At 46.4% G+C, this 13,027-nt stretch overlaps 1 protein-coding gene across 1 annotated transcript in view; it reads left to right on the forward strand.

Annotated features, from left to right (window-relative positions):
- Window positions 1-12,014, forward strand: part of SLC25A20 (solute carrier family 25 member 20) — a 22,241-nt gene extending 10,227 nt beyond the window's left edge. Inside the window, 7 exon segments of the mRNA XM_034777755.1 lie at window positions 1,716-1,883; window positions 3,897-3,987; window positions 6,185-6,302; window positions 7,634-7,706; window positions 8,218-8,327; window positions 10,076-10,200; window positions 10,786-12,014. Coding sequence (XP_034633646.1) covers window positions 1,716-1,883; window positions 3,897-3,987; window positions 6,185-6,302; window positions 7,634-7,706; window positions 8,218-8,327; window positions 10,076-10,200; window positions 10,786-10,848 — 748 coding nt within the window. The 3' untranslated portion in view covers window positions 10,849-12,014.
- The last annotated feature ends 1,013 nt before the right edge of the window (window positions 12,015-13,027 follow it).

Genomic DNA, 13,027 nt, shown 5'->3' on the forward strand with positions numbered 1-13,027 from the left:
CTGTCCTCTCCCGCTGCCGGCCAGCTACTGAGCGCTGGGGCCTGGCCTTTATACTTCCTGTCCCGCCCCTTGACTTCCGGGGGGCGGGGACAGGCCGCGGTGGCTCCGCCCACTCTGGCGGCTTTTCTGGCTCATCGCTTCCTGGGGCGCCTGGAAGCCAGGCCGCCCCGCTACAGACCCCAATAGATATGTCATCCCAGTACGACAGCAAACCCTTGATATAGCTACTGTCTATCAACCACTTTATAGTAATTTTATCTAAATCAAACTTCTCTAGTTTGTTTGAGACTGTCGTGGGATTGTGTCAAAAGCCTTATTAAACTCAAGATACATCATATCTACAGTTTCCCTCCTATTTGCTAAGCCAGTAACCCTGTCAGAAGAAAATTTAAGTTGGTATGGCATGATTTGGTTCTTGACAGATCCATGCGAGGTCATCTTGTAACCCTATTATTCTCTAGGGGCATATACATTGTTTAATAATTTTGCTCCAGTATCTTTCTAGGTGTCCAAGTTTGGCTAACTAGCCTATAATGGCCCAGGTCCTCTTTGTTCCACTTGTTGAAGATAGGTGCTATGTTTGCCCTTCACCAGTCCTGCATGAGTTCTCGAAGATAATTCCTAAGGGTTCCGACATTGCTTTAGCTAGTTCCTTAAGTACCCAAGAATGGATTTCATGAGGCCCTGCCAGCATGAATACATGGAACTTACCTAACTATTCTCTAACCTGTTTTCCCCTATTTGGCCTGCATTTCTTCCCGGGGGGAGGAAGGAAAAAAGGGGTGCTAATGTCAGGGTGTCCCCCTCCCCCACTCCTGTACCCCATCTCCACTGACACGACAGAGCTCAGGACGGAGGGAGCTTGCTGGCAACAGCTGTCATCTCAACTTACTGATCTACTTAGAAAGGCAATGTACTTAGCGTGGGGTCAGCGTACTTAGAGAGGAAATGTGCATCTCACACACACACGCACAGCTCCAGGCACCAGCGAAGGAAGCAGGTGCCTAGGGTGGCCAACAGAAAGGGGTGGCACTCCGTCGGGGTATTCGGCAGCACTTCGGTGGCAACTCAAGCACTCTGCTTTAGTCTTCGGCGGCAGGTCCTTCACTCTGTCTCTTCCTCTTCGGTGACAGCTAAATCGGGGTTTTCTTTTATTTACCTTTTCTTCCCCCCCCCCCGCCCTTCGTCGCTTGTTGCCTATCACCAGGGAGGAGTCTGGCCCACTGTAGACATGCTGAGTGTCAGGGTTATACTGAAATGTTGCCTTTTGAAGATTGTAATAAAGTACGTGTGTCTCTGTACCTGTATATGAGAGACATGTACTAAGCCATGCGGGTTTTGAACAGGACTGTATTTAAGGGGGCCACTAGCTACTTTAGAGTTGGGGTGGCAGAGAGCTGAACTAGTGCTGGTGAGAAACATGAATAAGCAATGGAGGCAGGATGGCAGTTATTTGGAGAGTAAGAAAATCTAGGGCTTAGCCTAGTGCCATCTTGGTAGGTATTGTTTGGGAGTCTCCTTCTCCCCAACCCCCCTCCCCCCCCACCGGGCTAGCAAGTCCTGGCACGACTTCCCCACAGCCCCTCTGGGCTGTGTTTTAAAACTGTATCACGACAAATCCCTTTCATTCATGCAGCTGGCTGCCTTTGCTGTGATCATCTTGTATAGTAACTTTATTTGCTTCTTGGTGTGGTGAAATATTTATCGCCCTAAAGAATGCTGCATGAAACCTAAATAATCCGCTGTGTCTTGCAGGGAGTCCGAGGCTTGTATAAAGGAATGGCAGCTCCGATTATTGGAGTGACTCCCATGTTTGCTGTGTGCTTCTTTGGATTTGGTTTGGGGAAAAAACTCCAGCAGAGGAATCCTGATGACATTCTGACGTAAGTTCTGGGTTGTTCAGACGCTTGGGATCCCTTTTCTATGGCTCCCAGCCTGCTGTGTTGAATTACACATTCGGTTGTGGTGTAAATATGTCTCCTCTCTGGATTAGAAATATCCTTAAAAAACCCAAAACACTGGTGGTGGTAATACTCCTAAAAGCGTGGGACTGATAGCACAGGCTAAAAACAGATAGCAGGTGGGCAAGTACTGTACAATTCCCTCCCTGTGCAGAAAGACCGTCATTAAAGAACTCCGTTGTAGCTGAATACCGTATGTGTTACATAATGATAATGACTTAGAACAGCCTTGCTGTTAAGGGAAACTGAGTGGAAAGATTACATGTATATTCCAGTATAATGATCTGACAGACCAGGTGGTCACAAGACACGACCTTTCCTTCTTGCTAGTGGTAAGTGGGACTCTCACTGCAGCCACTGTGTAGGTTCGGTTATTAATTGCAGGAGTGTTTCTCTTAGGGCACATCTACACTACTCGCCAGATAGATCGATCACTACCCGCCGATCAGGGATCGATTGATCGCGTAGATACGAGAAATCGATCCCCGATCGCTCTGCCGTCGACTCCGGAACTGCACCGCAGCGAGAGGCGGAAGCGGAGTCGACGGGGGAGCGGCAGTGGTTGACTCGCCACGATCCTCATGGCCAGGTAAATTGACCTAAGATACGCCGACGTAAGTTGCATATCTTACCCACACCCACACCCCCCCTAAGATACGCCGACGTAAGTTGCGTATCTTAGAGAGAGACACACATCCTCCCCTCCCCCAGTGTAGTCGTAGTTATGGCTGAAGAGGTATTGCTATGGTCAGCCTCATGACGTTTTGGAACAACATTTCCCCTGCCCCTTTGTTGGCCCCCCGTTGGAATTCTGTGGATGGCTGACAACCTGTCACAGATGCATAACATTTTATTTGTGAATGAGAAGTTTTTTAATTAAAAAAAATTGGTTTATTTTTGAAATGTTCAACTTGCCATAGCCTTAGTCTCTAGTAAGGACCAGTGTGTGACACATCTGAAGAAATCTGGCTTAGGAAGAACAAAGGGGGTTTGAAAATCCTGTACTACTCATCCACTTGCTGGGGTTTCTAACAGAAATGGCACTCCAGATGCACATCTAATATACTTGTGTATACATTTGTCCAAGAGCTTTGCTCACTCAACTGTTCCAAATCCATCATGGTTCTCTCAAGTTTTCTTATAAATCAAGAAATTTAAAGCTTGTTTCATATACTTGGATTCCCATTGAACTCAATTGTTCAGTGCTTTACTGAATTGGGCCTTAAGACTTACGGTTCTAGAGCAGAACTTATTTGTGTTCCCCTTCTTTGGGTCAGTAATTGCCTATGGTCCTCCTGCTCCCCCCTCATCCCCCCATTCATGCACCAGCGCCCTGCCAGCAACAGCACAGAAGTAAGGGTGGCAATGTGGGTGGATATTTGTCAAGATCACTTTTCAGAGCAGACTTACCACTCCATTGCCACCCTTCTGCGCTGCTGCTGCCACCCCGAAGCTGACAACTAGAGCCCCACCACTGCCCCCTGGTGAGGGATGGGGGGGAGCCTGGGCGGCAGGGCTCTGACTGTCAGCCCCTGGGTGACGGGGCTTTACCTGTTGCCTTTATCCCATCCCCCCCCTTCTCCCAGCTGTGCATGGCCCTTCTGTACAAGCCCCAGCCACGCAGGGCTGACAGACAGAGCTCTTTTCTCCCCCCTGCCCCCCAAAAAGGGGGGGCACACAGCTCGGGCCCACCAAATGACTTGGTCACACTCTGTATATTGTAGCATGAAATGTAAGCACATTGAGTAATACAAAATACTATGAATGCACATGAGCAGAAGTATATTTGCTGAGGGAACCATAGCTTTGGATTTCCAAACTCTTTTATGTTTAACTGTCATGTTGCATTAAGGTCTTTCACACTTACTAGATTAAATGTCATGTTTATTGGATTATTTATCTTGGGATCTTTATTTTCCTGTGTTCTCTGCACAGATATCCCCAGCTGTTTGCTGCCGGCATGTTATCTGGAGTGTTCACAACAGCAATCATGGCTCCAGGAGAGAGAATCAAGTGCCTTTTACAGGTCAGACTTTGTGTGTGGAGGGGGAGAAATTCCCACCCTTTAATTTCAGGTGTGTCGTCTGAGTTAAAAAGCCCTTGCTAGGGAGAGAGAATTCCTCTAATTAGCATATTTACTCTGTATTGAATTTAGAAAGTGCCCCTTTCAGCAGGGCTGAGGCATAACTTGATGCGACTCTGTCCTGGAGAAGCATTATACAGCTTCCGTTTGGTAAATACAACATGCACTCCTATATACACCATTCAGCAGATACGCATCATCACCCGAGGATACCAGCTGACCTCTTGGGCACTTCTGAAATCCGGAGAGTCTCTCAGCTTCTCGTGTAAAACAAAGCCTTTATAGTAACTATCGGGTTCGTGAAACTCTTGCACGATAAAGATTTTGTCCCCTAGTTAGTCTCTAAGGTGCCACAAGTACTCCTGTTCTTCATTTTGCCCCTAGTTCCCTGGAATCCTTGTATGTAACAGAAGGACCTATTTCAAAAATATATAAAACAAACTACTATAAAACTAGTCTAGTGACCATAAACTTTAAACCTGTCACAGCCCTTGGTTTTTTGAAACCCCGGTGGGAAATGTGAATTTGAACAAATGAAAATATTGTCTGTGCCAGACCTTCTGATCTCTACCCTCTCTCACTCTGACTGCTGTACTTAGTGTTTTAATGGATGTTAGATATTGATTCCAACATGCGAAGCATTATCACAGGACATCTTTTATTCAAAAAAAATTGTCTGAGTTCTATGAAATTTCCTTGGAGTCCTATTCTAATCAGTGTAAATCTGGAGTAACTTGACTGATTTCAGCTGAGTTATTTCAGACTTAAACGGGTGAAAACGAGGTAAGCATCGACTCTTACTTTGGCACGATCCAGCCAGTGCGTGGTTCAGTAAACACCCATGGAAGCAGATCCTTTTCAGTCTGGGTAGGAGAGAAATTTTAGTACGTGTAAACTATGCAGTGGCTGAACACGAAGGGGAGTGTTTATTAGGTTCTCAAACTGTGGGTCAGGTCCCCAAAGTGGGTCGCGACCCCCTTTGAATGGGGTTGCCAGGACTGGCTTAGACTTGCTGGGGCCCGGGGCTGATGCCCAAGCTCCGCTGCCCACTGGAGTTGCATTGGCCTCTCAGCGTTTCTCAGATGCAGCCACCAGAGGTTTTTCTTGCGGCCACAGCCTCCTGGGCAGTGATTGGAGGGGGAGCGGCAGAGCCACAAACCCCAGAGGAGCAGGCAGCCAGTGTGAGTTCCCCACCTGGCCAGGGACAGTGGGGTGCAGCTCTGGGGGGGGTGGGCTCTGTCCTCCGGCCACACGGCAGCAGGCTCCATCCAACGGCTTTGGGCTCCAGCCCCAGCCCCGGGCTCACCGCCCAATCGCCCCTGGTGCTGCCCCTGGCCCCCCCGCTGCCTGCCTACTCACTGCCCTATCCAAGACTTAATTTGTCCTCGGCTTACCAGGGCTGAGTAAGTCTGTTGTGAAAAGTGGTATCTGTATGTTTGTTAATATCACTTTTCACTTTCTTCTCGCTATCAAGTCTGCTGCTATGAAAAGTGATATTAACAAACATACAAATATCACTTTTCACAGAAGCAAATTTACTAGCTAGCAAGTCATTAAAAATGCCCCCCCAAAAAACCAAACCCCCAACCAAGAACAAAAGACAAGTACGTGAAACACAAATAATGTACTTTGCTATTATCTTTAGATCCAATAAGGAATACATACAACTATACGTTATTTTTATTATTAGGTCTGCAAAAAACCCTACATAAATAAATTACTCTGATTGAAGCTGTGTATGTGCATATTTATTTGTTTTTTCTAAATTTAATTAAGTATTTTAGGAAAAATTGTCAGAGCGGCCACCAGCAAGACTATGTGGCCACACTCTCTGAGGCCACCAAAATGTTTGTTGCGAGAACCCCTGGCCGACATCACAGGGGTGTCTGCCAGTTGAGGAAAGACTACAGGGAGAAAAGGGAGAAACAGCGGGCTGGGAATATGGTGACTTCACATGCATTGTACCAGTCTGTCTATATATCAGCAGGAGCCCAGTGGCATACATTCCTTGGATGGCTTCTGCTCACATGAAAAAGGGCTGAGCTGGTAAATTCCACTTGACAGTGTAGCTTTAGAAAGCACAAGCGTTCCAAATTACTATTTGGGTTATGCCTGGTAAACAATCGCTTTAATTCTCCAGATCCAGGCTGCTTCAGGTGAAATTAAATACGGTGGCCCAATGGACTGTGCGAAACAGCTGTACCGTGAGGCTGGAATTCGAGGCATATACAAAGGAACTGTGCTCACCCTCATGAGAGGTAATTGGAGTAAATATATTCTAATAGTACCCCTGCAGGAAGAGAAGCATCAGAACAAAACTGACTCAACATCATAAATCTCACCCTGGGCCATTGAGAGATGTTGCGCATCACTTTCATGCGCTGTAGTTTTCACAGCTACCCCTGTGTCTCATGGGGATTGAGAATTGCGACTAGGATGTGTCGCAGTCTTGGTGGGGGTGGTGAGAGGAAGGAGGACTAGAGGAGTACAAAAGGGAATGAGGGCTAGAAATGGACACAAAGGGACTTGAGAGGTAAAGACCAATCAAATCCAAGACGCAGAAGGCTATGATAGACTTCCAGGATGGGCCAGGGATGATGGGTCTGGGGAAAGAAGCCGAGAGACAGAGAAGAAAAAAGAGGAAGCTAGCATTTTCTTAACTTTGGGATGGGGTTTGTACATGAGACTCCCAGTCTGTGATGGTCAATTGGATTGGTTATTGAAAGATGCAATGAATTACTTTTTATCCCAACTTGAAAGTGTTATTTATTCACTCATTTTTGGTGTGGAGGAAAAATACCTTGTGTCCATCATGTTCTTCTCCCTCTCCTTTAAAAAAAAAAAAAAAAAAAAAAAAAAAAAAAAAAAATTAAAGGCACCTATAATGAACAAATTAAAGCCCCATGGGTCAGGTTAGAAATGTTTGATGCTTTTTCCCCTGAATGAGGTTAAAATACGCCCCGTCTGGGGGGCAGTGATTTCACCTGAGCATCCTTAAATAGAGAAACTGTAGGCATTTTGCATTTCCACCAGCCCAGGAAACGATCTGTCCCATGACTCTCATAGGATTGTAACAGCTAGAGCAGCATGGACAACATGCCTGGCAGAACTGGTTGTCTGATCCTAGCCATGGGCGTGAGCATTGGCTGCATGAGAATATAAAAAAGCAGAAAGTTTGGTTGGGACAAACGGCTGTGAACCCGTTACAAAGTTACTGAGACTGGCTTAATCTGCCCAGTCTCCAGTTTGGGGAGCTTAGACCTGTCTCGTAGTCAAGGTAACAATGTGACTGGAAGGGCTGGTGACTCAGAGGTTCAGGAATAGGTGTTTCTGCAGCCATGCCCCTGCTCTTTCTGAAAATGTTCTTGCTGCTCCATCCAGACAGACAGCAGTTTGCACAGGCTCAGAAAGGGAACCTAGTGGTACTTGATGGCATTGCTGAGGCTGGTGCAGACCAGTCCCTAAGGTTGGCAGCTGATGTGAGCCCAGAGCTTCCCCTTAGGGGTGAATACTTCCTTTCCTCTCTCTTTTCCCCCTGCATGCAGAGGCGATCAGGTGTCATTAGTCTCTTTATTGTTCTCCCAACTAGATGTTCCAGCCAGTGGAATGTACTTCATGACGTATGAATGGCTGAAAAACATTCTGACCCCTGAGGGGAAGAGGTTAGTTAAATCCTAAGTCAGGGCAATGCTGACTTTCTCCAGACACTTCCAGTCCATTTCTCCTGCTAAGCAAATGAGAGCAAAATCACCAGAGTAGTGTCTTTTGTGATTGCTGAGGCATTTGCTGTCAGTGGCTTTCCCAGCCAGATGACTCATCTCACTGTGGGATTGGATTGATTGTTGAATGGTATTTGAAGCACTCCTCTTAATGGCACAATTAGAAAAGCATTCAGTGTGAGATGCACCCGTTCTGCGTCCCTGCTGTGTGCTAAAAGCTGGTCTTTCAGGCATCCTTGTCATGCTGCAAGTATGAGAGAGCAATAAGAGTTGAGCCTTTCCCATGGAGAGACAGCACATTATGGCCACAAGTTTCTCACTCTGAATTCCTACAGTGGCTGCTCTCACACCGGGTCTGTACCATTGTAATGTCTTATCTCTCAGCCAAGCTACCTTTCTGGTCTTTATGTATTTGTTTAAAGAGAGACCCCTTTTCAATTCAATATTTCTGCAGTGTCAGTGACCTCAGCGTGCCTAGGATTCTCTTTGCCGGGGGTATGGCAGGGATCTTCAACTGGGCTGTGGCCATCCCTCCAGATGTGCTGAAATCCCGCTTCCAGACTGGTGAGTCAGATGTCAGCCGTGTAAGAGCTCCACAAGATGTAGCATTTCTGTGGGCTGGGTGGACAATCCAATAGAGAAGCTTATGGCTGGGCAGAATTTTAGAAAGGAGGCAGTGTGGCCTAGCTCCGACAGCCCTAGACTGGGACTCCGGAGACCTGGGTTCTGTTTCCAGCTCTGCTACAGGTTTACTGGGTGACCTTGAGCAAATTACTTCATCTGTGCCCCCATCTGTAAAATGATACGTCCTTTGCAAATTTCTTTGAGAGCTGTGCTGAAAGGTGCCGTAGAAGAGCTAGGTGGTATTTATTACAGATATACCCCCACTGAAAGTGCTTAATCGTTTCAGATAAGACTGGGCACACTTGCATTGGTTCAGACAGGTGATATCTCAAATAAAATCACAGTGGAGCAGGGAACACCATCGTTATGCCTCTCTCTCACAATCCATTGCTTTTCCTGACTGGCAAATCTGCAAACATCATGGAAATATCTACAGTCCATAGAATTGCCGTAGGAACAGCCCAGTCCCTGGAGAGAACAGACAGTTGGGGTTGCTGGGCTCCAGCAAAGGCTGCCGTTAGGGTTCTGGTTGATTCCTTCGGCAGTCCTCCCAGAGGAATATTCCTGTACACCAGAGCCCTGCAGCAGGCTCTGGCTCTGCCTTGCATTGACGAGATCCCTGCATCTTCTCTGTCACGCATCAAGGACCTAGGCAGAGCTTCTGTCCCAGTGGATCCAACAGTGGTTGCTGATGCAGGAAAATCCTTTTGTTTGTGGTGTTTTTTGTTTTGTTTGTTTGCTTTGTAATTTAGCTTCTGTGATGCTCCAGACCAAGGGACCAAAACCTGAATGGGACATAGTAGAATATTGCAGCCCCTGCTCCACTGAGTCACTTTCCAAAAGTTGTTTGTGACTCTGAAGGGTTAGTCTGGAGTAGCTGGTCAAGGGCCCCGTAATGGTAATACTTTCCAGTGGCATGTCACATGATCAGGTAATTTGTTACTATAAAATCACTTTCCTCAAACACCTGGTCAGATCTGTGTAATATCAGCATTAAAATGGAGCTTGTAGTTGTCACTGGAAAGCCACTGCCATTCCTCGCTCTGGTATGTGGGAGGATATTCTTTTTGAGAACAGACCAGCGTTGTTTCTTGCAAACCCGCTTTATTGATTGATACACCACTGACTCTCCACCTGCCGATGCTGTTCGCGTGATCAGCGGTAATAACGCCAGATTGAAGCTCCCAGTTTTCTAACCCTTAGCTTAAGTTCCTCTTTTTTTTTTCTTTTTTTTTCCCCCAGGTGACCCGATTATTATTTAAAACCATTACAGTGCTGGTGAGCATATGGCTCCTGCTCACTGGGTCTTTGTTTGAGTCGTCAGTGACGTACTAGACTAAAAGGGGGAGAGAGAGCTCAGTGGTTTGCGCATTGGCCTGCTAAACCCAGGGTTGTGAGTTCAATCCTTGAGGGGGCCACTTAGGGATCTGGGGCAAAAATCTGTCAGGGATGGTACTTGGTCCTGCTAGTGAAGGCAGGGGACTGGACTCGATGACCTTTCAAGGTCCCTTCCAGTTCTATGAGAGAGATTTATCTCCATATAATAAAAGTAAATAAATAGTCTTTGAAATCATTTGTTACTTGGAAAATAATCCATATGAATTACAGTGGAAGGCCACAATGCAACAATTAGTCTCAGCCGGCTGCATTCACAAACCATAGATGGCATGTTCTGCTTCTGTCAACAGCTGCTCCAGGGAAGTATCCTAATGGCTTTAGGGATGTGCTGAGGGAGCTTATCAGAGAGGAAGGAGTCTCATCCCTATACAAAGGGTTCACAGCCGTTATGATAAGGGCCTTTCCCGCTAACGCAGTAAGTAAACCATGATATCTGCAGGGAGCTGGCTACTTGCACCCTAAATACCTAGTGGGTGTAAAGGAGGCAGTTAACTCTGATTCCAGACTGTTTGACTGTTGTATTATCTCACTAGTGCTGCACACCCCTGGGTGTATGGTCTGGGGGATCTATTTCCAAGCTTTTAAAAGACTGTCTCAAATCTCTGTAGGTGGGAAACTAAAGTAGGCTGTAGGGATAGCGCTAACAGAAATAGGGGCACAGGCTTTGCACTAAACCCCTCTTGGTGTTAGCAGATGTGTAGAACTGTTAGTTTGTTCTAACCCAAGTGCCAGCATTTTGAATGGCTAGATTGAATCTGCACCTGTTTTAAATGGAAGGATCTAACAAATGACACTGAAGATCAGAAATTCTGCCTCTGCTATAGAGGGACACAGTCATATCTTGGACTGGAAGTAATGACAAGTCATGTAAAGGGGGGGAACACACCATGTTTGGGGTTTATAATGCTGCTGTACCCCTCAGCTTTGAGAAGACCTTTTCCAAACACTCCAGCGTTGTGCTTAAGGCTCATCTGATCCTTGTGTTCTGTGTCTGTTCCAGGCCTGTTTCCTTGGTTTCGAAGTTGCTATGAAGTTCCTTAACTGGGCTGCACCAAGTCTGTGAAGACTAGGAAATGTCCTCCTGGGACAGGAAAAAGACCCTGGTGCTGGATTAAAGGGTGACTTGAGAAACCATAGGAATTATTAGTTTTCTAATCCCCATTGCCTTACTCACATCCTCTGGATGGTATAACAGGTGCCATTCTGAACCTTGAGCCATAACTCTGATGTAGAGTTTTCATGAGGAGTGGGAAGTACGAGTACGCTTACCTTCTGAACCAAATGCACCATAGCAGTGATGCTGCTAATAGACACTTATTGCTATTACAGTGAGAGTCCCTAAGTACTTCCTCTGGAAGAAGGGGAGACTCTTAATTTCTTTCTTTATTTACTGAAGAAGCCGTTAGTGCTGAAAATCTTTCGAAATAGTAATTACCAGCCAGTGTGCACTTAATTCTCAGGATATAGCTTAACACTTTATTGCCAATGTTGGGGTGAGATGCTATTTTCCATCAGTTATAGATACTCATCCGCTGTTAGCATGTTGATGGTGCCTTTATTTTATGTGCATGTAATGAGGGGCAATATGGAACAGAACAGATTATAGCTAAAAAAATCCTAATTCTGGGGAGAGGGGGCAGGGGAGGGATTCTAAAGCATTATGGAGGACCTTGTATGATGACCACCTTGAACAGATGAAAGAGTGGAACTAAGAGTTAAAGTGAATTATGCCCAACTTCCTTGACTAAGCACTGCTAACCCGGCTGGCGGGGGCATTCAGCAGAGAAACAAGTTCTAACTGATCTCATCTCTCTTCAAAATCCTTTCTTTTCCCCCCTCTGAAATCCCTTTGGTATTTCCTGATTCACTGACTATATCCAGAGCACAACTTCACAAATACCATATGACTCATTGCAATCTATGCTATATCTGATGTCCCTGAATGATGCATTCTGGGAGATGGTGACCTAGGAAGTACTGAAAGGATTTCAAAGTGGGAGAAGACTTCAACTTATTTTGGTGCTGAATTCCTTCCATGGCTTACTTAACGGGGACAGACAGCGTCTGGCTCCTCAAATCAGCATTAAGAGATCCTGTTAAACATAATAAATTTTGCGTTGACATGATTGATGCAAGGGACAGGCAAGACAGTCTGTAACCTGTTCCAGTTGTGATTAAATGATCCTATTTTATCAGGACTCAATAAAGTTTGCCGCTGCTCAGCTAGAATGTTTGCTTGTGGTTTTGTGCACTCGGCATTTTGGCGCATGATTAGCGTATGCAAAGGGCATACAAATATTCCCTTATGCTTTGTTCAGAGATCTGCCTACCTTAAAGTATGGATGGGTAGCCTGTCTTTGGTGGTGGTAATTCTATGCCTCTCAACCTTTAGACCTGCCGCTATCTGATACGCGCCACTGAAATGTGTGACAAATGGCTGAAATGGGCAATAGCTGAGGGTTTTTTTGTTTGTGGTGCCACCACTGCTAGGTTAAAACGGTTTTTAAGGCTGTTTTCTCATGGTGGGATGCAAACAAAGCAGCTGTTACAGGTGTGGTGGGGGGACTGGGTTAGGGAGAAGATCCCTGCCTAGATTCCTCAGGAGGCACCAAGGGAAGTGAGGGTCGGGGAATGAGGAGTTGTCCCTAACCAGGTCCACCAAGGCATACAATTAATTTAGCACGCTTTCCATTAATGAGGCTGTCCCTGCCAGGCCGCCCCCTGCTACAGCACCTGCAGCTCAGGACCCTGCTCCTCACTCTTTCTCTTGTAAGGAGCAGAGAGGAGTCATCCAACTGCTTCTGTGTTACCCTTTGTTTTCCCAGAAGTTGAGGGAGCAAGGTGTTTGTTTTGTTTACATGGGTGGAGAGGACAGAGTGGACCCTCCCACTGTTTGAAGAGCCCCACAACTCAGAACTACCTCCACTTCCCCCTCCAACCCTGGATGCTCTCTCCCCTCCCCAAAATATCTTGCCAGTTCGTCCACCTTAGGAGCCTCTCTGCTCCTTGGAAGAAAGAACGGGAAGCAAGAGGCCCAGAGTTGCTGAGGAAGGCAGATATGGCCCTCCTTTACCTGCTACTGCTCCCTGTCCTGCCATACGCTGCCTGTGAGTGTGCCTGTGCACTAGCCTGTGACACGTTCAGTTTCGTACACTTGAGGTCTGGTTAACCCAGCTGCTTCTGAGACAGCTCAGATAAGTACAATCAGTAACTTTCACGCTCTCCTGTGACTGATGTGGGTG

Source organism: Trachemys scripta, chromosome 7 (assembly GCF_013100865.1).
Source record: "Trachemys scripta elegans isolate TJP31775 chromosome 7, CAS_Tse_1.0, whole genome shotgun sequence".
In the NCBI taxonomy this organism is placed as follows: Eukaryota; Metazoa; Chordata; order Testudines; family Emydidae; genus Trachemys; species Trachemys scripta.